Consider the following 24,201-nt stretch of genomic DNA (forward strand, 5'->3'; position numbering starts at 1 on the left):
GAGCTTGACTCTGTCGAAGAGGCTCACTGCACCACTCTTATCCAGTCAGCACGATACCTGCAGGGGATCCGACGATATCATGATCGCCACGTGAGAGAGCGGTCGTTCAGTATAGGCGATTTGGTCCTACGCTACATCCAAGATGAGTCCGGCTTACACAAGCTCAACTCGAGATGGGAAGGACCGTTCGTCGTCAAGCAGATTACAAGACCGGGCTCTTATCGACTACAATACCCTGAGTGCCAAGATGTCCCAAATTCTTGGAATGTTGAGAACCTGCGCAAATTTTACCCATAAAGATGACGTGCAGGGACAGCTGTTCTCCGAGCGCCTAGATGTTTTTCTTCCGAATTCAATTTGGAGGCTATGTGCCACAGAATTCGGAATGTAAATTTTCTGTTAAACATACGGAGGCTATAGCCACGTTCATATTTTATAGGAATCGACTTCTTGCCATGAGCTTTGATGGTCGTTAAATACGGAGGCTACGGCCGCGTTCATGTTTTATATGAATCGACTTCTTGCCATGAGCTTTGATGGTCGTTTGCGATGACGATCGTGTTTTTCCCAACAGGTTAGATCTGTTCGATCGGATTATATCTAACTTGTTGGACGGGCTCACATGAGGAGCTATTTCGACTACGCCCAGAGTCGTTGCACTCAGGGTAGTTTCGACTTCTTGCCATAAGCACGGTAGTCACGCGATGATGCTCGCGTTCTTTCCTAACTGGTTAGACCGGCTCGATCGGGTTATATCTAACTTGTTGGATGGGTTCCTATGCGGAGCTACTTTGACTACTTCCAGGGTCGTTGCACCCGGGGTAGTGTCTACTACTTAGACTTTGAACATGGATGATAATCCAGAAGTCATAAGGCACATACAAGTGGAGACATCAATGACAGATATATACAAGGAGAAGAATACTTATTTTATAATATGTCAATCTTGTATTACACTTTCTACTATCTTTTTCGCTACAGGTCGGGCTTCTTGGAGGTACTTGTTGAATTGTTCTTCAGTGCACTCTGCAGCCACACTGCGCGAACGCTTCTAGTCGAGCCTCCGGCCAAAAGGATTTTATAAAGCTAAGTGCATGGCTGACACACGCGATGGGGGTTTCGGTGAGGAAACTGAGGACTTTCTGCGGCGCTCCGAGGAGTCGCTCCAGCAAGGACCGTCCGTCTGCTTCGCCGCCTTCTTGTGGGTCCACCATGTCAATAAGCTTTTGGGCGGCTCCCTTGAGGTCCTCCAGCTCCTTCTGCTGCTGCTCCTTTTCTTCGCCCAGCGTCTTGATCTGTTGCAGGCAGCCGACGAACTGTTGTTCAGTATCGGCGATCACCTTCTGCAACCTCTCGACGTCATCTGTACGGTGATACAGCATATTCTTCACGTCAATAAGCAGCTCTTCTTTATATGTTAAGATTTTCCTAAGCTCTGCAGTGAAGATAGTTTTCAGAATTTAAGATAAATTGCAAAGCGAAAGTACTCGAGGGAAGAAAGGGCTTGCCTTGGTGTGCCTTTTTCTGCTCTTTGAGTTATTCCTGGAGCTCAGAGTTAGCTTTCTCGAGGTTGCAGAGATCATTGTTGAGGAGCCACGTTTCCCGCGTCCGCTCCAGCTTCAGCTTGTCGAGCTCTCGCTGAAAATACATGTTCTTCGTAAACTCTTCTGATATGCGTTGATCTTTTGCTCGGAGTTCCTGGAGGCCACTCATGACTGCTTTCAGTTTGTCGGACTTTTGTTGTGAGCGTTTGGCCACATCCTGCATAAGGAGCAGGATCAAGACAAGCAACTCGACAAAGTATAAACAACAGAGGAGTAATCATGCCTTACCACGATATATTGGTACATCTCATTGGAGATCTTCTGGAAGTATCGCATGTTGTTGACCGTTAGGAGTGGATCGTCCACTAGATCTGTGGCCTCGACTTGTTCTTCATCACCGGCGTCGGTTTCGGGTTGCTGGGGCTCGGGGGGTGGTGAGTCGGGCAGTGTCGTGTCCTCCTCGGTGGCTGGTGGCTCGGGGGCTGGGGTAGCCGAGACAGGCTTTGGCTTAAACCCCAGGGCAGATATAGACCTTATGAAGCAGAATCAGTTTTATCATTAAACAAGTCGAACAGAACAGGACATGCATTATGCAAAAAGGATCTGTACTTACAGCGAAGATTTCTTCATGACAGCTTTCTTTATTCTTAGGGCCCATGGTATTTCAACCATGGTACTCGTTGCCGGTGGCGGGGTCACAACAGCTGGTTGCACGGTGCCTGCCACAGCAATGGTTACCATCTCTGCTGAGGTAGTCGATGGGTCCGTCCCAGCAGTTTCTGCAGCATCATCTGCTGGAACATCATTCCCAGCAAGTTTGGTCCCGACCACCTTTTGGCGCTTGGGGTTGGGAGGAGAAGCAGAAGAATTGCAAAAAAGATAATGTCAGCATGCAACAATTCCGATATTTGACAGTTCAACAGGGTAGCAACTTCATACCTGGGGGCTTCGACTACATGCGCACTCCGTTTGCGCACTACCCGATGACCCCGAGGGACCAATGGCAAAGCTTCAGTCAACTCCACGGATGGTCCGGGGGAGTTGTTCCTTTTCGCCTTCCCTTCGGTTTCCCTTTCCGCCAGGGGGCTCTCGCTCGCGGTCGTTTCGTCGCTTGGCCGAGCTTCGGATGCTTGAGCCTTTTTCTCTTCTGCTGCGGTGCTGGGAAGAAGGTGGTCTGGTTGGGGGATGTCAGGTTGTGGTGGATAGCTCCGGTACAACTCTATGTGTCCCTACAGAGGATTTTCAGTTAGCGGTTGCAGAACAACAGAACTTATTCCAAAAGTAGTCGAACACTTACCGGTTTTGGAGGGTTTTGTGCACAAAATAACTCTGGGACGTAGGGAATTGCGTTCACATCCAGCAGCACTCGCTTGACCGGATGAGCGTGGCATCGTCAGTCAGCTCCTCTGCGGACATTCGAGATGGATCTTCAGCGCCCATGTACTCGAAGCCTAGCGTATGGCGCTGTTGGATTGGCTGGGTCCGGCGTTTGAAGAAGGAAAACATCACGGATGCTCCAGTCACTCCTATTTCTTTATGAGCTGCTATGGTGGCTAGCAACTCGTTGACTTGGTCCATGTCTCCTCTAGAGAGTTCGGTGTTCCACTCTGGCCTCACGACAGGGGGTTTTCCGGATTTTTCAGGCAGCTGGGGGGCATGGTTTTCGATGTAGAACCAATGGCTCTTCCATCCAGAAATGTTGGAGGGGAATTTATAGGAAATGTATCTATCGCCAGCTTGTTGGCTAAGCTGGATGCCGGCGCCCCCTACAATGGATGGATTTTTAGAAGTGGGTTGCGGTTTTACCCGGAAAAGAAAGCGGAAAAGATCCCAATGGGGTTCGATTCCAAGAAAAGCTTCACAAAAGTGAATGAAGATAGCAATGTGGCAAATTAAATTCGGGTTGAGGTGACGGAGCTCAAGCCCGTAGAAGGAAAGAAGGCCCCGGAAGAAAGAGCAAGAGGGGAGGGCCAAACCCCGTTCAGCAAAATAGTAAAATAAGACGATTTCGTCCATATTTTCCATAGGAAGAGGTTCGTGAAAAGAGGGGCACCAGTTGACAAGACTTTTCTCCTGAAGCAAACCCTCCGAAACAAGATTCATGAGTTCATTATTGGAGCACTTACTGTATATCCACTCTCCAGATGGCGGCTGCAACTCTTTCCCTTCCCATCTTTCTCATGGGATCTCTTGGGCGCCATTTCCAGATCTGCTGGCCACGACTTGCTCGGGGGCTGCGAAGAAAGGGGTGGAGAGATTTGGCTAGTTTGGGGGTTCTCCAAGGGGGTGAAGGTGGAGCGTGGCTCTGATTGGGGATTTAAAAATTTCTTGGCGGATTGAAGATTGGAAGCACGGATTTTACCTAGCGTTACTGCAGGGTTAAATAACCAGCGGCCGGTTACAGGTTTACTGTTTCGAAGTTGAAGAGCCGTCTCAGGGAATATTCCGAAGATGAGGGGTCATTTGGTGGATTTTTGGATAAATTATTTAATTAATCATTTTTTCTAGGTTAATTGTCCCGAAAAATAAGGTTTTTCGAATTCTAAATTTAACTTCCATCATCTGTACCATCACACCAATTGTTTAACATGGGAACATTTTTTTGTCCACTGCATGCCACGACCTTTAGATCCTTATTTCCAAATCTGGAAGTTTTGGATTCAAGGCTCGGGGGCTGCGGGATACGTGGCATCGATTACTTATTTTTCGAATTTATTCGAAAAGTAAGAAAGGAAGATTCAAGACTAATATGACCCTCAGCCTGATTCTCCGATTCAACCTAAGGCTCGGGGGCTACTCCATATGGAGTGCGATTTTTCAATCGCACACCATACCAAAAAAAGTAATTTCGGGGCATGAGCACCTCATAGCTTCGATGCAGCCAAGAAAGTACTCGAAAAAGAACTTCAAGACGGAGCTTCAGAAGAAACCGAAGACTACTTCGAAAGTACTCGAGGAGCCTGCAGTACTCAGCTACGAAGAGCTCGGGGGCTTGTCAGACCCGGGACTACGGGACTGTGTACATAACGGAGTTCATACAGGATTAGGGGATAGGACATATCCTGTACCTTATCTGTATTGTACTCTACTCGCATGCGAAATAGGACTAGTCGGTACAGAAGGAAACTACTCAAGTTGTACTCGAGTACGATTTCTTGGCTAGTATTGGACTAGGATTCATGTAACCCTGTCCTCCCGAATATATAAGGGCGGGCAGGGACCCCCTCAAAACATAACATCAACACCCAAGGAAATACAAACCACCATACAGGACGTAGGGTATTACGCACATCGCGGCCCGAACCTGTCTAAACCTTGTGTTCCTTGCACCTTCGAATTGCTGATCTTGGCGTCTCCCAACCTAAACTTACCACCTCGGGTATATCCCTCGGTGGGCAGCCGGTAAAACACCGACACTTGCACCAGGAGCAGATCCACCATGCGGGGCATTGGACCCCCTCGAATGAGACCCTGACACCGCCAGCGCTATGGCAGACCCGCCCGAATCCATGCCCAAAGTCCTCGCCGCGCCTGTGCTCCACCACTAGCGCCGCTTGTAGAAGACACAGCGGGAGCACAGGTTCGCCGAGCAGCACTCGAAGGGGTCGGTCTGATCCTCCGTCGGCGCTGGCAAGTTAGCCTCTTCCGAGCTTGAGGGGGAACGACTACTACCACCGGAGGAAGAGGGAGGGCGGTTCTAGCCCCGGCCATCCCCGCGGCAGCGGAACAGCCTCGCCCGGCGAGGGAGCGTGCGAGCGAGGGAGCGAGGCGAGCAAGCCGGTGAGGGAGCTTGCGAGCGAGGGAGCGAGGCGAGCAAGCCGGCGAGGAGTGGCGAGTGGAGGGAGTGGTGAGTGGAATGTGAGTCACCGCTAGGGTTAGACCGGCCGTAATGAGCACAGGCGAGCAGCAAAACCACCAAGCCTAGCCGACCGGTGACCTGATCAGCGTGGCCCAACCCAACTAAACACCAGCTAGCCATCTCCACCAATGCAAGCCAGACAGTAGCCCAGGCAACAAACAAACTCTTAGTTGGGCCTGCATTGGCTAAGAAGCCAACCAAACAACCCACCTTGACCCAACTTACACAGGCTTAGGCTGCCCAGGCTGGAAAAGATAGCCTAGCTGGAATAAACCCAGCAACCAAACGTACCCTAAATTACCGTAGAATTTTAGGAGACGTAATAAGAGGTCAAAATTGCATAATGACTTCTCGTTGTTGAACATAAAATTCTGTACGAATGATCCTGTAGCCTGCCTTACTTCTTCACTTCGTTCCACTCCGTCTTTGTGATACCTTAACTTCACGACATTTGAGAAACACAAGAAACTACCCATTGCCGCAAACCTAAGCTCATTCTGTTGAGCTTGAGCACTCTTGTTCGTAGTATATAGTCTATCAATTCACAACGCTGCTCTGCATCAACATTGCTATTTGGTACCACTATAGATGAACAATTTATTCAGACAGCGACTGCCCAAACCCGAGACCATCTTCTCTGGTCTCAGACGGGGACACAGAGGCAATCATACAACCCAATCAACGTTGAGGCCGGGCATTGGCATTTGGCAAGTGGCGGCTGCTGGCATTGTCGGCTAGCCGAGGCGGAAGTTGTTGCAGTTCGTCTGCCGGAACAGCAGCGAGGAGCTGAACCCGAGCCGCGACGCCTCCAGGTCGAACTCCAGCAGGTTGTCCTCCATCATGTGCCCGCCGATCACCACCGACGTCCTCGGCGCCTTGCCGCCGTCCACCACGCCGAGGCACAGCGCGCCGCCCTTGGTGGCCACCATCGAGTTCGCCCCGAACACCACCCACGACGCGGCCTCGCTCCCCAGCACCAGCTCGATGGTCGGCACCGCCGGGCCCACGCGCGTGCTCCCGACCTTGCTCCCGTCGTAGCACAGCTTGAAGGGCGCCACGGGCGCGGCGCGCGGGATCATGGCCGTCTCGGCCGCGAACGCGTCGGTGACGGCCTTGTGGATGGAGGTCTCCAGCACGGTGTAGGGCGCCACCGTGCTGAGCTTGGTCCCGCCCACACCCTGCTTGTCGATGGCCAGCAGCGTCGCGTTCAGCGGCACGGCGCGGCCGTTGACCTTGATGCCCGTCACGCCGACGAAGTACTCGTCCGACTTGTCGCCCTTGGTGGACACGCCCGCCGTGCTCACCGGGTTGACGAGGAGCGGGGTGTAGATGAGCGACGCGTTGGACAGCACGAAGCCGGGCTGGAACGCGTAGGGCGCGTCGCCGAAGACGACGACGCCCGCCGCGCCCGCGGCCGGCAGGCAGAGCGCGAACCTACGGGAGAAGCGGAACGTGGCGGCGAGCTGCGTGGGCAGCGCGAAGCGGGCGCGGCTGAGCGACGCTATCCCTGAGGTGCTCGCCGCGAGACCCTCCGTCAGGAACGTGGAGCCGCAGGTGAAGAGGAACGCCGGCGCCGTGGCGAGCGGCCCCGGCGCCGGGCGGAACGTGGTGGGCAGCGCCAGCACGTCGGTGATGATGTTGCCGCTCGTGCTGACGTGCGTGACCGTGTTCCCCGGGAACCCGCCGCAGGTGTCGTTGAGGCAGGACGGGCTCGGCGGCCCCGAGCAGCTGGTGGCGCAGGCAACGGAGCGCGAGAGGCGGCAGGACTTGGACCCGCACGGCACGCGGCGGTAGGTGGAGGACGCGTAACCGGCGTCGCAGTCCACCCAGAGCGTGGCGCCCGCGAGGTCCAGCACCGCCTGCACGGGCACCAGCGGCGTGCGCTGCCGGAACCCCGTCACGTACTGCTGCGTGGCGGCCGCGTCCTTGCTCACCGGCAGCACCACGGCGCTCGTGGGGTTGCTGCCGCCGGAACCGGCCGCGCGGCAGGCCGACAGCACGCAGAGGAAGAGGAGAGATGCAAGAGGAGTACCAGCAGGGAGGCGCGCCATGCTGGGCAGCAGGACGCGACGGCCGATGGCGATGTGAAATTGCTGCTAGCAGCGGCAAACTAGGATCTTTATAGCGGGGTGGCCGGGTGGGGATCGGAGATGGGGGAAGTGCCGCCGTGGCGGGGCGAGCGCGCGACGCCGAAATGGACCGGTCGTAATGGCTGGTTGGTGGCTTGGTGCGCACCAGTATCTTTTCGGCTGGCGTGGCTGCGAGTCCACGGCGGGCCGGCGGCCAGACTGCGCGCGTCTGCATGGCGTGAGCGGTTTCCCATTTTTGTATGGGTGAGATCTAAGAGGCGAGGGGGATCTCGCCCAGGCCACGAGCGCTTATCCTGACGCACCGACGTGGCGCCGGTTGTCGTCGCCTCTGACTTGGACTTAGGGTGTGTTCGTTTTCTGGGGTCTAAAGTTTAGAGAGATCACATCAAAGAGAATCTTATCATTTAGAAGTATTAAATAAAGTCTAATTATAAAACTAATTGTAGAACCCTAGGGCTAATTCGCGAGACGAATCTAATGAGATATATTAGTCCATGATTAACGGATGATTACTGTAGCATCACTATAGCAAATTATGAATTAATTAGGCTCATTAAATTTGTCTCGCGAATTAGCACCCATCTGTGCAAAAAGTTTTATAATTAGACTTTATTTAATACTTCTAAATGATAAAATTCTTTTTAATGTGATGGGTCTAAAATTTAGTGGGTAGGAAACGAACAGGGCGTTAAGTGCTAGTGCCCGCTGAGCTGACGAGTCGTTGTCTTGTCTTTACGGAGAACTGCGCAGATCCGGGCAAGCCACCGGCGACGGCGAGCCGGGCCAACGTGAAACCATGGGGGAAAGTGTAGTTTTTGGAAGAAAAAGGTCGGCAGCTCGGCGTTCCCGGCACGCGGGACACGCACCAGCTTTTGCGCACGCCGGCAGGGGATGGGGATGGGAAATAATGGGGCGGGGCATGCAGGGATGTGCAGGAAACGAACTGGACCACGACCACGATGCTGCCGGCGATGGGCATCTGATTCTGGTGGATGATGGAGCCATGGAGGCTTGGAGCTGCTAGTCATGTCAGCAGGACAGCCGCCGAGCCGCGTGCTATGGAGGAGATCAGAACATGCATTCAGTAAAATACGGACTTTAAATTTAGCTTCGAGTCTCGTCTAGATCATTACATTTTAAAAATGCATATTCAAATTCTAAAACTTTCTACTCGTATCATGTGACGTGAGATCCAAATCACAGTTGCTTAAACTAAATCAAAGATTATATAATTTGTTAAGTACAAAATAAATGCACGCAAAAAATTAAAATAAATTTACTTGTATAAATATGTTCAGATACAAAAGTTTTATATAAAAATTTTGTAGGAAAATGAAGCTCATATGACAATATTTGTAAATAAAATTAGAAAAAAAAGAATAAATTTTGGAGGAAACGTTGGAAAATATTCGGATATAAAGTTTTGAAACAAAATTTTGGAGAAAATTTTGAAAATATAAGAGTTGAGCATAAAAGTTTAAAATAAAATTTGGACTCACATGTAAGTTCCACATCAGCATAAATACTTCCGATTTATAACTTAAAAATAGTAATTTGGATTTCACATGACATAATTAGTAGATTTATGAATTTGAATGTATATTTTGAAAGTTTGAAGATCTAGATGACACTCCAGGCAAGTTCTGGGCGTAGCCGCATAGCAGGCCAGTGCACACCAAACTGGCCGGAGCTAGTTTCTACGTCGGATTGAATTGGCAAGGCCCAAATTAACGGCACTGAGTTTAGCCCAGATGGATGGCCAGATCTTTAGGGATATCTTTGCCATCTTAGGTGCTGTTTGAGCAAGTATATTGGTCTAGTTTAATAGGCGGTCTCATGTATCGCCATATCATTTTCAGACGATGTAACAGACAATACATACAATGTATTATCTTATAAGTTATCTCATAGTAAATACATAATTCCATAATTTGTGCATAGAAAAAGAAAATATTGTGAGTTGCATGGCCATAACAACCCGTACAATGGTGAGAAAGTGATCTTATAATCCTAAATTTTAGCCTAAGAGGAACAACCGCATTGTTCTCTACCCTCCCTCTCTCTCCACCACCTAATAAAAATTCTACATAGACTTGCATGAGACGACCTATAAGACTGCTGATGTGTAGCAATGTATTTGCTCTTAGGCTGAACTCTTTGTTTGATCTTGCTCTTCTTTTTCTAAGAAAAACAAAAAGAAAAGGATAACTTTGCTTTGTTCAAAGCAAATTAGCTCGCTACCGGTACAAACAGATGCCACTGACAGAGGGAAGCCATAATCATGCTCTCAACTCCAATAATACCGACTGAATTTGGAAAAGTCTTTAAAAAAGTACTTCATTAGTTGCTACATAGCAATGTCTTAGGAAAAGGTTTAGTATAATTTCTATATATACTAGTACATAGTACATATAAGCTTTGACTAATTGTCAGTCAAAATTTTACAAAGACTAAATGAATATTTAAAGCTAATAGGCTCTATAAAAATAAATGGAGGGAGTATCAATTCACTGATAGGGTGTTCATTTGACAAGTGGATTGGTTATGGATCCTTCGATTCTAACTTTAAATCTAACCAACTTGTTTGGTTTGAGAATTGCATTCATGGAGATCCATCTTCACCTCATCTCTCACAATCACATTGTTGCTTAATAATGATAACAAATGATCCCATCTTACCAAATTCATATTTAATGATCATACAATGGGCATTCCATTCTAAATAAGTTGGCACCTCAGTCCAAACACCTTATTCACAATAATGGCATCCATTCCTAAGATCTATTCATTTCTTATCCATTCTTATCTTCTACTATAATGGTAATGCTCAAGCTCAACCCACCAGCTAGTAAGGCATGTTTGGATGATTGCATCAACTTAGTAGACCTTTTTAGGTAAGGTATGGCAATCCAATTTGTAGGCGCCAATTTAACCAACTTTAGGCAATAGGACAAATGAGGTAGGATGGTACAAAAGATCTGCCACTAGTACTGCAATGAAGAAAGCACGTGCCTAACTTGGTCTAACCATGCCGCAAAATAAGATTCGGAGACCACAAGTAACTGTTTGAGCCTCTATGTCCAAAAGAATACCTAAAATATGCTTGCATACCGAGAAGTTTTATTAGTGGCATTGGACGTGGCACGAAAAAAAATGCTCTAGTAACATATTGTCCTTTGGTTAGATGGAATATGATGATGAGTTCAATTGCCATACATTTATGAGGCATAATCCACTAATTTGATAAGAAAACGAGGTCCAAAATAGAATTTGATGAGAACATCGTCATGCTGCATACATCCGAGATTTAGTCTTCTACGAGTTACCAGTCATCACCGATTTGGTCTTCACCACCCTGAACGGAAATGCTGATATCTCCTTCATACGATGTTCATACGACGTCGAAACGAGGCGTTCTTTGATACGTTGGAAAGAAGACAATAAAAACTTTCTTTTGGTTCTGGTTCGTGCTCCAGAACATTTATGGATCATTCTATGTGACCATGATAAAGTGTTGCGTCACCTATTTTAGGCCAAGTCAGCCTTGTATCATGTCGGGCCTTAACCCCAGGTTGAGAACGCCCCCACCTGGTCGCCCTCAACCCTAGGATGTCCCCCCTTCGGTATAAACTCAGTAGCAGGCGCCACATTAGGGTTTGAGTTTGGTTTAGTTCTAATTTTCCATTGAGAAACAGACATCTTCATTGTTGCTGTAACATCGAGTCCTTTTGCTGTGAATCAGAGTCCCGTTCTTGTTCTTCACCACTGTAGCGATTAGTCCTTTAAGCTTGAACCGAATACTTGTAGCGATTAGTCCTTTGAGCTTGAACCGAATACTTGTCTTTGCTTCATATACATGCGCAATTTTAGATTACGTGCTTATACTTTCTTGCTTGTGTTCTTCGATTCGCTTGCAGGATTAGCCTTCTTAGCGAGGTCAATCAAATTGTGTTTGGTTGATAACCAACGGAGGAGCGGTGTAACGGTTGCAGAGGTTCGAATTATAACTGATTAGAAGCTCGGATCGCCAACGTCATGACTCCACCAATCGAATTTATCGTACCTATCGGAAGAACGGGCCACTGCAGCAAAATATTTATATTGACCACGATACTCAATGAGAGAGTTGAAATTGGCTGTTGTCTATTAGAAGAGTTTTGTGGCCCTTTTTAGTTCAAATGATTATCAAATAGACATAATATAAATTGAATATATGGTCATATTCTTATGATGGAATGAGTCTACTCGGATTTGAATCATGAGCTCCCCATTCATGACTCAGCCTTTTCACGGGTGCTCATATACGCAAGGTCTAAATGCGTGTCTTCAACCGTTTTATAGACGTGAGTGTTCGTGCATGAAGCATGTATGTTAGCTTTTGTACTATGCTTGAGAATATTACCTATTGTTTATGTTTTGCATCTCAAAACATACAGTTCAGCTTGTCCACAGTCCATCTCTTTGGCTGGCACAAACTTTGCTTAAATTACGAAAGGAAAAAGGAAAAAGGAAAAAGAAAAGTCACTCGAGAATTCAGATCGACGTGGGATTCCACACCGTAAAACCACTGACGACGCCTTGCAAGAGGTTGAGGACGAGCCGCAGAGCAGAGACGCGCAGCGAAGCAGCGGCGGCGAGAAAGCCCTCCGTCGGTCGCGGTCGTCGCCCGCCGCCGCCCGCCGCTGCCGATCGGACCTCGTCGAGCCTAGCCGAGCCGAGTCGGTAAACCTCCCCAAATCTCCACCCGTTTCATCTCTCTGATCCACATCGGGACCCGATCTGAGAGTCCCGGCGTCTCCGCAGCGCTCTCCCCGATCCGGGCGGCCGCGGCGCCGGCATGGCGCGGTTCGAGGTGAACGGCAAGTCGGTGCAGGGCGTGGACCTGCTGCGGCGGCGGTACTGGGCGTCGCGCCTCGACTTCTGGCCCTTCCTCGCGCTCTACGCGCTCTGGCTGCTGCTCGCCGTCCCTGCGCTCCACTTCACTGACGCGCTCATCGTCCTCGCGGCGCTCTCCGCTGCCCACATCCTCGCCTTCCTCTTCACCGCCTGGTCCGTCGACTTCCGGGCCTTCGTCGGATACTCCAAGGCGAGTTGCCTCACAGGGTCCCAAGCCAATCTAGTGAGCATTATCCGCATCTGTCTGGGCGCTTTTAATTTTAGGTCTGAACGACTTGAGCTTGGCGACGGTGCAGGTCAAGGATATCCATGCGGCTAATGCGTGCAAGGTGACTCCCGCAAAGTTCTCTGGGTCCAAGGAGATTGTGCCCCTGCACATACAGAGAAATGTGAGTACAACATCGTCTTCTAAGAGCTGGTGGTGGCTTAGAATTTTTGCTATAAAGCTTGATGATTGGGTATCTGTTCAGGTGGCCTCATCTTCGGCTGCAGGAGAGAATGAGGAGATTTACTTTGACTTTCGGAAGCAGAGGTTCATCTACTCGGCGGAGAAAGATAACTTTTTAAAACTCCGGTACCCAACGAAGGAGCCGATCGGCAATTATGCCAAGGGCACCGGTTTTGGAACTGAGGCCAAGATTAACACTGCTGTGGATAAATGGGGTAGAAACATGTAAGATGCATCTTTGCTCCCTATTTAGTATTGGGCTTTCTGGAATTTAGCTAGAGAGCTTTTAACTGGTAGCTGCATAATCGATCATCACATAGATCAAACATGAGAAACACAAGTATAGTTTAAGATGGTAAGGCTGAACTTAATTGTAGGTTAATGTCTTAAAAAACAGTGTGCAATTTGAGATTAAAATTTACTCCATCCAGTACCACATTTGAAGGAAATTCTCAACTCAAACTTATGGTGAATCCATCATGTGCATAGAGGAATATTGCTGATCTGCAATGCACATTCGCGCCACATATTATCCGAAATAAATAGACTTGTACACTAGGTGAACCAATTACAGACTAGATTTAAACGAGTAGCTAAAGGGATTTGTGCTGTATACATGGATATGCCAACATAACTTGTTACTATATTGAATTCTTATTGTACTTCATCCTATCACAAGTACTTGTCTTTTTGCACAAACTTGCTGTCAAAACTTTTGAATATATTGACTACCAATATTCTAAGTGTTTGATTGGAATCTTGAAATCATCTGTGTAGGGGAAAGGACATTGACAATGTTATAATGTTACTGGATTTTGTGAATGTAGTACAATATATTCTAATTTAGTGGCCAAAGCATTTTGGAGACTGTGCCTGTGCTATCATCCAAAACGGCATGTATTTGTGACTGGACAGCAGAGGAATAGTATATGGTAATATCGGCAACATGTAACTGTTTTAAGTCCAAAATTCTGAGTACATACTGGAATGCAAAGGAATACATGCTGCAGGGATGATCTCTTAGTAGCACCAAAGTGAACATACTAGGTGTCTAGGGAATTTTAGTTATGCACAGTGGACGTGGATGCTTCTGATTCTATTAGTGACTTTTGCATCAAATTGAACATATTAGGTTTGAAAATATGGAAGTTTTACACTATAAGTTCATCTGTTTAACAAAAGTGGCTGACAATATTTATTGTTCCTCTATAGATTTGAGTATCCACAGCCCACATTTCAGAAATTAATGAAGGAGCAAATCATGGAACCATTTTTTGTTTTCCAGGTTACTTTCTTTTATCTCTATACTTATTATTTTACCCACTTATATATCTTTAATGACATTGAGCTTCTTTATAAAGGTTTTCTGCGTTGCTCTTTGGTGCTTGGACGAGTATTGGTACTATAGTTTGTTTACACTCTTCATGCTTTTCCTGTTTGAGTCTACTATGGCAAAGAATAGACTGAAGACATTGACTGAGCTAAGACGTGTGAAAGTTGATAATCAGATTGTGTTGACCTATAGATGTGGAAAGTATGGCTCCTTCATTTGATTGAGTGCTTATCTGTTTGAGCATAAATATATACCATCCTAATTGCGAGTTCTTTCTTCAGATGGGTTAAAATCCCTGGAACCGAACTACTACCTGGAGATATTGTGTCCATAGGTCGCTCAACTAGTGGTGAAGATAGATCTGTACCAGCAGATATGCTATTGTTAGCCGGGTCTGCAATAGTAAATGAAGCTATTCTTACAGGAGAATCTACTCCACAGTGGAAGGTTTTCTTTCATTTTCCCTTGGATGTATTTAATTAGAAAAATCTCATTTCATCTGGAAAAGTTGCACTTTCCACCCTATTTTTGAAATTCCATTCTGGATGTGGTTCTAATTTCTGAAGAGTCATATACTGGACTATTATAATATGCCATTCTTGTGTTGCACATTTTGTTCAAAATACATTACAACAGTCAACAAGTTTTCTTGCATATTAAACTAAAAATCAATGCTTTATGTTTAGCTCTTAAAATTTGCAACCAAGTCACTGGAGAGCATCTGTTCCACAGATATAAGTACACTGGATTTGGCAATAAAATTTAAAACAAGTGTTACTTGACAAAGAAGATATAGATGATAGTTTCTAAGCAATATTTTTAGGATGCATTTACTGATCACCTCAGGAGGAGACTGTATATGGATTGTCACAAAGCTACCTGAATGGTTGGGATTTTACTAGAATGGCTGGAATGACCTGGTGTTTTTTTGTGTTAGAACAAAACCATGCTTAAATTCAATTTGTTTTGCTACAGTTAAATAGTGCAATCATTCTGGCTAGAAACAGATGAAATTAACAGTGTGCTTCAGTCTATGTGTTCTGTGTTACTTCCAAAACTCTATTCTCTAAATTCCTTGCTCCTATTCTTGTGCCTTAGCTATATAGTATTTGTTCTCTCGATGGCTCTGACTATTCATCTACTGATAGGTTTCAATTGCTGGCCGTGGTCCTGAGGAAATGCTATCTATAAAGCGGGATAAGAACCATATCCTATTTGGTGGCACTAAGATATTGCAACACACTGCAGATAAGGTAGATATGCATCTCTTATGCCAGCTATCTGTGCCCAATAGATTTCTACCTTTGCTGACATGTTTGTTTTGTACAGTCCGTAAATCTTCGAGCACCTGATGGTGGTTGTGTAGCCTTTGTATTGCGAACTGGATTTGAGACTAGCCAAGGGAAGTTGATGAGGACCATCTTATTTTCAACTGAGAGGGTAACATCTTTTTCTTTGGTAATGAAAGTAACTTGTATGAAGGCATGAAAGTCTGATATTCGCATTTTGATGACGTAACAGGTTACTGCAAACAACAAGGAAAGTGGCTTCTTTATACTCTTTTTGCTCTTCTTCGCCATTATCGCGTCCGGTTACGTGCTTATGAAGGTTACACCAGAAACTACTATCTATACAGTGAATCATTGTTTTTATCCTACCATGTTTTTTTAGATAAAGGACAAACCAGCCTCTATATTCACAAGCTGGATATATATAGCCAAAATTTTATCCTACCATGTAGTTCGTTGCCTCTTCTTGTCCTCCATTAAACTGTTGTTTTATCTTGTGTATAGGGACTGGAGGACCCGACAAGGAGCAGATACAAGCTTTTATTGAGTTGTTCGTTGATTATTACTTCTGTGATACCCCCTGAACTACCAATGGAGCTCTCCATAGCAGTCAACACATCTTTAATTGCATTAGCTCGGCGTGGTATTTTCTGCACAGAGCCATTCAGAATACCATTTGCTGGGAAGGTTAGTAAGGAAACCTTACCAAGTCACTGTGTCTTCTTTCTTTACAAGCTTTTAAGAGTTCTCTTTGATCAGGTTGACATATGCTGCTTCGACAAGACGGGGACTCTGACATCAGATGATATGGTAAGTTATGTGCTTAGTTTATTTCCTTATTTAAGTCAGTATGTGGGTGGGGGGGGGGGGGGGGGGTGTTCGAAAACTGACAGACCCTAACTTTCAGGAATTCCAAGGTATTGTTACTTTGGAAGGTGATGATGAGCTAATATCTGATGCAAATGAGCTGCCCCTCCGAACTCAAGAAGTGCTTTCCAGTTGCCATGCGTTGGTATTTGTCGACAACAAACTGGTACGGTGCAATTAGCTAATAACTAACTGCTTACATGAAGATGTGAAGTATAATCAAGTAACCATGAAAGTATATCCCTTTTTGATTGATGGTATCTTTCATCTTAATAAAGGTTGGTGATCCCCTTGAAAAGGCTGCTATAAAGGGCATAGACTGGATCTACACATCTGATGAGAAGGCCATGTCTAAAAAGTAAGCTGTTATGTGCATTAATCTACATGAATATGTGAGCAACCGAGCTTATGATTGAGTGAACTTGATGCTCATGGATTCAATGTCATTGTTTTATCACTAGGAAAGAATATCTTGGGCGGTTATTACTGCTTTCCCTGCTTCACTGCTAGCATTAGATATTACATTTATGCCATTTTTTCTTTGTTGCAGGCCTGGTGGTCAACCTGTACAGATTGTGCACAGGTTCCATTTTGCTTCTCACTTGAAGAGAATGTCTGTTGTCGTCCGTATTCAGGAGAAATTTTATGCTTTCATTAAGGTAAGAATTCTGAGAGAGGAGTATTTTCTCTTGTTCCAAGACATCTGTATCTTGGAGGAAAGAGAACCAAAATGATCTTCATAGGGTTTTGATACATTGAATATTCACCATTGGAGGTTAAGACCTCTGCAGTCCATATCGTTTCAGTGGAAAAAGGTTGGAAATCTTTGGCAGATGTGATTAGAGTTCAATGCAGAGTTCACTTTTGTCGCCCGCAGTTCGAAGCAGTCTTTGAAAAGGCTTATGTCAAATTGACTGTATTCCCTATTAGAGTAACTAATTTTTGTATATACTTCTCTTTATTCACTTGTATAGAAACTCCATTTTGTTCAATGAAATCACCATGGGACCCCCTCCCCCTCCTCCTCCTCTTTCAACTAAAATCATTCTCTAGAGTTTACCTAAAACAAAAATGTTAAATCTTGTGTTAAATAAAAAAATGTTGAGTCTCCCAACAAAAAAAATTTAACATAGGGACCTAAGTGAACTAGTTTACAACCAATGCTCCATTTAAAACTATGGTTGAATCTCTCTATGTTAGAATAGCTGCCATTCAACAGGTCTTAGCAGTATCTTTATTTCTATCACAGTTGACAGGGAAAAAACTATAGCTGGTAAAAAGGTAAAATCACAATATTTGTTGAGTTCTATAATTCAGAAAAACAATCATGACATGAATTAATTTTTGCCCATAAGAACAAGTCAATCATTTGTTCTGTGGCTGTGGGTGCTGTGAGATTACTTTCAGTATTTTTCCCGTATCTTGATTGATTCGGTCTTCTTTTTTCTTGATGTCCATGTGTCTTATACTTTGTGATCTTCAGGGTGCACCAGAGACCATCCAAGAGAGATTAGTTGATTTACCTGCTGCATATGTGGAGACATACAAAAAATACACACGGCAGGGTTCTCGGGTCCTGGCTCTTGCATATAAATTGCTTCCTGAGATGCCTGTGAGTTTCTGTTTGGTATTAATCATGTCATTTGCCTGTAGCCATTCCCTGGCTATTCTATTATTATTGTCAGTGTATAAATTTCCTGAGAACAAAGCAAAAACCTTATTAATTAATTGATGCAAAGGGACCATCCAAATTTCAACTTTCCCAGCATTGTGGTTTTGTGAACTCCAATGATACTCCACATGCATGCAGCTTGTGGCTAGATCAGATGAAATCATTATTTACTGGAAATTGGAATCCTATGTTTTTTATTAGCTTTGATAGTGCTGATGGAGTGATCAGCTAATTGAAAAGGTCTGTTAAAAGAATTGTCGCTTTACAAAACAGGATATATGTTAATAGGAACATCATTATCCAATTTCAGAGTTATCCTCCTTGCATTTGATGTTTTCACTTGATCACTTCTTGTACATGATATCCGTCAGATAATAGTATATTTGAAATTCCTGTGGTTTTTATTTACTGGCTTGGGCTCCAGAAGATAGATTTCACAAAGCATATTACATTACTGCCTTAAGTAACTTTTAAACGGAGTTTATCACCCTGCATGTACCTTGGGACTTTATGGCTATTTGCATCTGTTCATAGTTTTTGTCTGTCTATGAGATGTTAACTGCTTAGATATTACCTGAAATAACTTTGAAACAGAGTTTATTATCTGCCTTTGTTTAACTTATAACCTTTGAACTTTACGGCTATTTGCATTTGTTCACATCTTCTGTGCTTGTTTTTCTATGAAAAATGTATCCGGTTATAGTGACCTCTTGGTGTTTAAATAACAGGTTAGTGAAGCTAGAAGTCTGGAAAGGGATCAAGTAGAGAGCGATCTAACATTTGCTGGTTTTGCGGTATGATTTTTTCCTCTTATGCATCATTTTTTTCTTTGGAAATTTTCTAAGTTACTACAGTCGGTTGACATGTTTTTCTTATGTGGTTGTGTTGGGTTGGAATCAGGTCTTCAACTGCCCTATAAGGAGCGACTCTGGTGCTGTCTTACAAGAACTAGGACAATCTTCCCATGACTTGGTATGTCCTTCTATTTATCCTGTAATCATTTATGGTAATAAATTTCACTGTACTGCAACCTTGATTTCATGCCAGTAATGTGGTACATATATACAAGTACATCCCCCAAGGGTTGCAGACATACTGGTGCACTCATAGCAGCAAACTATGAAGAACTGTAAATCATAATTTTCTGTTTTATATGATTAATGTACTTACTGGATCTCTGATGTTATTAGGTCATGATTACTGGAGACCAAGCGTTGACTGCCTGCCATGTTGCTAGCCAAGTTCATATTTCTTCCAAACCTGTTTTAATTTTGACACGGATGAAGACTGGTGGTTTTGAGTGGGTTTCGCCAGATGAAACTGATAGAGCTCCTTACAGGTAACTGTTTATATACAGTCTTAGTATAATGGTAGATGCTTATATCTTTACTGATTCTTTTCTATTGAGTTTTTACCTCATTTCTCGCATGCAAATCTTAATCCTGTTCCAGTGCAAGGGGTTAGTCTCCTCTCTTCGGAAATATTATGTTGCTTGTTTTATTACCTGGTTTGTGCCACAAGCATTTTGGTTTGGAGTAGTGATTTTTAGAAAGATGATAAATGTGTCTATTTTTTCAATAAAATGATTATTGTTCCAATTTTTTCCCTCTAGTTACAAGTAAATAGTTTTTTGTGTTAATATCTAAGACATATTGTTGTCATATGAAGTCCGTTGTTTATGATCTCAACTGGTGCTGCAACTACCTACAGCTTATGGTTTTTTTATGTCCTGTTTGATGTCTTGTATGTTGTTTTGTAGTGCTGCGGAGGTCGCAGGGTTATCAGAATCACATGACCTTTGTATTAATGGGGACTGCTTTGAAATGCTACAAAATACTGAGGCTGTTCTCCAGGTTATTCCTTATGTGAAGGTATGTGTGAACAGATTACATCCTCTGTACAGAATATGAAGGCCTTGATTTGCATGCTAAACGGTTCTTATAATTGTCGTTCTTTTAGGTTTTTGCACGTGTTGCTCCAGAGCAGAAAGAACTTGTACTGACTACATTCAAAAGTGTTGGGAGGGTGACACTGATGTGTGGAGATGGAACCAATGATGTTGGTGCACTGAAGCAGGTGATGACCTGTCTTATATCCCACTTAGTTTTGTTCAATTTACATATTTTGGTTGTTACCTATGCCAATTATTGCATTGATCTCAAAATTGCTTCATAACATTGATTGTGTAGAGACTTTTCACTACATTTTTTTACGTCCATTTACTTTTCTTGGTTTGGTTGAGAGGGCCTCAAGGTAATACTTGTTACCTGATTATGTAATGTTACCTTTGGTCGGGAAAACAAGTCATGTCCGACAGGATGGTTGAACTGGCGATAGGCGAAATCCCTAGGTCAGACGATGTATTTTTGGCTGGAGAGAGTGGAACGTAACTGAATGTTCTTTACACTTTCTTAAAGGTGGCTTATATATATTATAGCTTATGCCAGAAGGATGGCACTTATGGAAGGAAATAGAGCCAGTAACATTTATGTGAGTGGCAGAGGTCCATGTTACTGAATAACTAATATGCAGATTGACCGATGTTAACCTGGCGTTTTGTTCTTTTCTTGTTGTTCGATACCATGATAACTAAAAAGAAGCGGTAATAGCAAACTGCTTGAAGGTTAATATATAAATTTCTGAACCTAGGTGCAACTGTATCTTCTACATGATTTTGTTAGGCCTTTTATTTTTCTACTGGCGCTTTAAATTTGTTAATTTTGGTCGTTCATTTCATGATCTTCTTTCAGGCACATGTTGGCATAGCTCTTTTGAATGCTGAACCAGTTCAGAAAGCCGACTCAAAATCCAAAGCTGAAAATAAATCTGGGAAATTGAAAAAACAGAAGCCTGCTAATGAAGCATCATCACAAGTGACTCCAGCAACTAACAGTTCTGCTAAAGCATCGAGCAGCCGCCCCTTGACTGCTGCTGAGAGGCAGCGAGAAAAGCTGCAGAAGATGTTGGACGAAATGAATGATGAAAGTGATGGTCGTTCGGCACCGATTGTGAAGCTTGGGGATGCTTCTATGGCCTCACCTTTCACAGCAAAGCATGCCTCCGTTGCCCCCACTCTTGACATCATCCGCCAGGGGAGAAGCACCCTAGTCACCACACTTCAAATGTTCAAGATTCTTGGACTCAACTGCCTTGCAACAGCATACGTTCTCAGTGTCATGTATCTGGATGGTGTCAAACTCGGCGATGTTCAGGCTACAATCAGCGGTGTCTTCACTGCAGCCTTTTTCCTCTTCATCTCCCATGCTCGGCCACTGCAAACGCTGTCCGCAGAGCGGCCTCACCCAAACATATTCTGTGCATATGTTTTGCTCTCCATTCTCGGTCAGTTTGCCATGCACATATTCTTCTTGATCACAGCCGTCAACGAAGCATCCAAGCATATGCCAGAGGAATGCATTGAACCTGACTCAGACTTCCATCCGAACCTTGTGAACACGGTTTCATATATGGTGAACATGATGATCCAGGTGGCAACCTTTGCTGTAAACTACATGGGCCATCCATTCAACCAGAGCATCTCCGAGAACAAGCCCTTCAAGTACGCTTTGTACGGAGCGGTTGCTTTCTTCACAGTGATCACGTCGGATATGTTCAGGGATCTGAATGACTACATGAAACTGGAACCCTTGCCAGAAGGAATGAGGGGCAAACTGATGCTTTGGGCAATGCTTATGTTCTGTGGATGCTACGGGTGGGAGCGGCTTCTGCGATGGGCTTTCCCAGGGAAGATGCCAGCATGGGAGAAGCGTCAGAAACAGGCAGTTGCAGACCTGGAGAAAAAGCGCGACTAAAATATTCTCCATTTTTGGTTCTCTGCACAATCATTCTTTACCCTTTACCCTTAAATGGCCATTTCTTACGAGGCATCAATCTTGTCACTAGTCACTGATCATATTTTGGCATAGCTGCAATCTAATCTGTAGCTTAGGGGAATTTTGAGAGTGTGTAGGCCCTAAAGATAGGAGGATACAGGGTGGACCCTTCACATACTTGTCAGGATAAATGATTTCAGGTACCATATATGCAAACTAATATTAGATGTACAATGCATACAGATAACCTATGTTAGGCTTTTACTGTTAAAGCACTGATATTACTAGCCCATTTGAGGTACATCGCGGTATTGATTGTCCCAAATTTGTGTGGAAGATCTCTTTCATGGGCACAAGAAAGTTTCCTTAGCGAGATCTGAGACCTGTTTGAGGGCTAGAGTCAGCACTATAGGCCTGGCACCTCATTCCAGATCCATGCCTGCGCTCCGCCAACAAACAACGGCACGATGTAATTAATCTGCTATTAGACCATATGTCAACTGCTCTTTCTTCTACCCATTTTGAATTTTCTCCCCGAAGCATCGGATGATAAGAGTTTTGTTTATATTTATTTTTATACGTTGCAGTAGTTAATTTTTAATGTTTCGACGGAGCGTTCTCATCGGATGTCGGGATGCGAGTAGCTCCTTAAAAAAAAAAGCGCCGTCACAGATACTATTGGAGCTCATCCAATCGCAGCGTCCCCACCCCACCCTTCGGCCACCGTTCCGGTTCGCCACCACCTCCAAGCTAATCCGGCGATACCGAGCTCCCCCGTCCCAAATTAGGCCCACCGATTATCCCTTGGCCGGAGGTGGCGTCCCCGCCGCTGATGGCCACTAGATCCGGCAACCGCCACCCTGAAATCCGGCCACCACTACCTCGATGAGGAAGATGAACATGAGCACAACGTGGCCTTCTGCGACGCCGCGCATTACATCCGTGCGTGCTATGAATAGATTCCGCCGATGCTGCTGCCCGTCAGAGCGCATGGACTAGAAATCAACCATCGGATTAGGGGGTGTTTGACCATGTCACATCAAAGAAAATTATCATTGAAAAATATTAAATAAAATCTAATTATAAAACTAATTGCAGAACTCTTGGTCTAATTCGCTAGATTAATTTAATAAGGTATATTAATCTATAATTAGCGGATGGTTACTATAGCATCACTATTGTAAATTATGAATTAATTAGACTCATTAAATTCATCTTGTGAATTAGCACCCATCCGTGAAAAAAAATTTAAGCAAATTTTATTTAATAATTCTAAATAATAAAATTCTTTTTAAGGTGACAAATCAAACGGCGCCTTAGTCCTACTCTACCATCTTTCAGGCGACAAGCATAGCATTGTAGCCCTCGTGACATATATAGTCGCGCTCGTGCGGCTTGCCTCCTTGCTGTCCTTGCCCAAACAAGCGCCCACCAGCCTCTGCAAAGTTTCCATCTGCTCCCTCTTATAAAAGCATTTCGAGCGGATCTCCATTCCCCAATCCAACTAGCAATATTATTTCGAGCGGATCCCCATCCCCTATCCAACTAGCATATTGCAAGAATTTATGTAAAAATTATGCTCCAGTATATCCCTTTATCTTTTTTATTTTTCAATAATTATTGGAACAAACTAATAATCCACCCCAACTCTCCGCTAAATACAGGGAGAGTTAAAACTTCTCAATACGGTAATTTATATGGGATGAGATTATTGAAGAACTGCAGAAGCAACTCTTCCAATAACCATAAAAGGCGAAATGACATATAGCCTAGTGGTTACAAGAGTCTCAATAGCACCTTAAGTTCTGGGTTCAACTCCCCATGGGAGCGAATTTTCTATAATTTAACGCCGTTGTGCTTTTAGTGGTAGGCGACGTTCCTACTTCTATAATCATCTTCGAAAACTGAGCCGGCAAATCTTCGAGATTGATAAAGTCACCACATGCGCCTCGGTGTGAGTTTCTGAGTTATACGTGTAATTAAAAAAATAACCATGAAAGAATTAAGATAGTTATTGTATAAAGGAAAAAGTCCTTTCTACTATGGACCGAGTTCACGATTGCACCCTGAACTCGAAAACCGGTTATGTGGGCTCCTCGGATTGCGAAAACCAGACACGTGACCTCCCCGAGGCCATTCCACCCGGGTTTTATCCTACGTAGCTGGTTTTCACAGTCCGAAGGGCCTAAATAACCGGTTTTCGAGTCCAAAGTGCAAACGTGAACTCCCCCCGTATTCCAGGGAGGTAAGTAGAAAGGATTTTTTCCTTGTAAATAAGCAACTGGAGCCACTACAAGGCCTAGGAACTGAGCCCATCGACGGGAGAAACGGACAAGACGGATTCCAAATGGGCTGGGCCGCGACGGAGGT

General features: G+C 44.7%; 2 protein-coding genes across 3 annotated transcripts; one reads left to right on the top strand and one right to left on the bottom strand.

Annotated features, from left to right (window-relative positions):
• Nucleotides 1-5,960: 5,960 nt before the first annotated feature.
• LOC112886433 (basic 7S globulin-like) lies at nt 5,961-7,539 on the bottom strand. The gene has a single exon (XM_025952335.1). The coding sequence runs from the start codon at nt 7,452-7,454 to the stop codon at nt 6,138-6,140; it is 1,317 nt and encodes a 438-aa protein (XP_025808120.1). The 5' UTR covers nt 7,455-7,539; the 3' UTR covers nt 5,961-6,137.
• A 4,493-nt stretch (nt 7,540-12,032) lies between these two features.
• Nucleotides 12,033-22,156, top strand: LOC112884696 (probable manganese-transporting ATPase PDR2). Of its 2 annotated transcripts, none has more exons than XM_025950178.1 (22): nt 12,033-12,215; nt 12,297-12,579; nt 12,686-12,778; nt 12,860-13,062; nt 14,050-14,122; nt 14,199-14,371; nt 14,452-14,617; nt 15,319-15,423; nt 15,500-15,610; nt 15,692-15,778; nt 15,964-16,146; nt 16,219-16,269; nt 16,367-16,492; nt 16,605-16,684; nt 16,877-16,985; nt 17,810-17,938; nt 18,727-18,792; nt 18,899-18,970; nt 19,189-19,337; nt 19,758-19,869; nt 19,958-20,074; nt 20,749-22,156. In XM_025950178.1, the coding sequence occupies exons 2-22, from the start codon at nt 12,331-12,333 to the stop codon at nt 21,808-21,810; spliced, it is 3,516 nt and encodes a 1,171-aa protein (XP_025805963.1). In that variant the 5' UTR covers nt 12,033-12,215; nt 12,297-12,330; the 3' UTR covers nt 21,811-22,156. The 2 variants fall into 2 exon arrangements, with proteins under 2 accessions (XP_025805963.1, XP_025805965.1); XM_025950180.1 differs by having other exon boundaries at nt 12,033-12,211.
• The last annotated feature ends 2,045 nt before the right edge of the window (nt 22,157-24,201 follow it).

The sequence above is a fragment of the Panicum hallii genome, chromosome 3, assembly GCF_002211085.1.
Source record: "Panicum hallii strain FIL2 chromosome 3, PHallii_v3.1, whole genome shotgun sequence".
NCBI lineage: Eukaryota > Viridiplantae > Streptophyta > Magnoliopsida > Poales > Poaceae > Panicum > Panicum hallii.

What these genes read in the sequence shown, in the direction of transcription:
- LOC112886433 (XM_025952335.1), bottom strand. Translation starts at nt 7,454, where the DNA reads ATGGCGCGCCTCCCTGCTGGTACTCCTCTTGCATCTCTCCTCTTCCTC.
- LOC112884696 (XM_025950178.1), top strand. Translation starts at nt 12,331, where the DNA reads ATGGCGCGGTTCGAGGTGAACGGCAAGTCGGTGCAGGGCGTGGACCTG. An exon ending in GAGAAGGCCATGTCTAAAAA is followed by an intron (nt 16,685 to 16,876) that starts GTAAGCTGTTAT and finishes TCTTTGTTGCAG; the next exon opens with GCCTGGTGGTCAACCTGTAC. An exon ending in AATTGCTTCCTGAGATGCCT is followed by an intron (nt 17,939 to 18,726) that starts GTGAGTTTCTGT and finishes TTTAAATAACAG; the next exon opens with GTTAGTGAAGCTAGAAGTCT.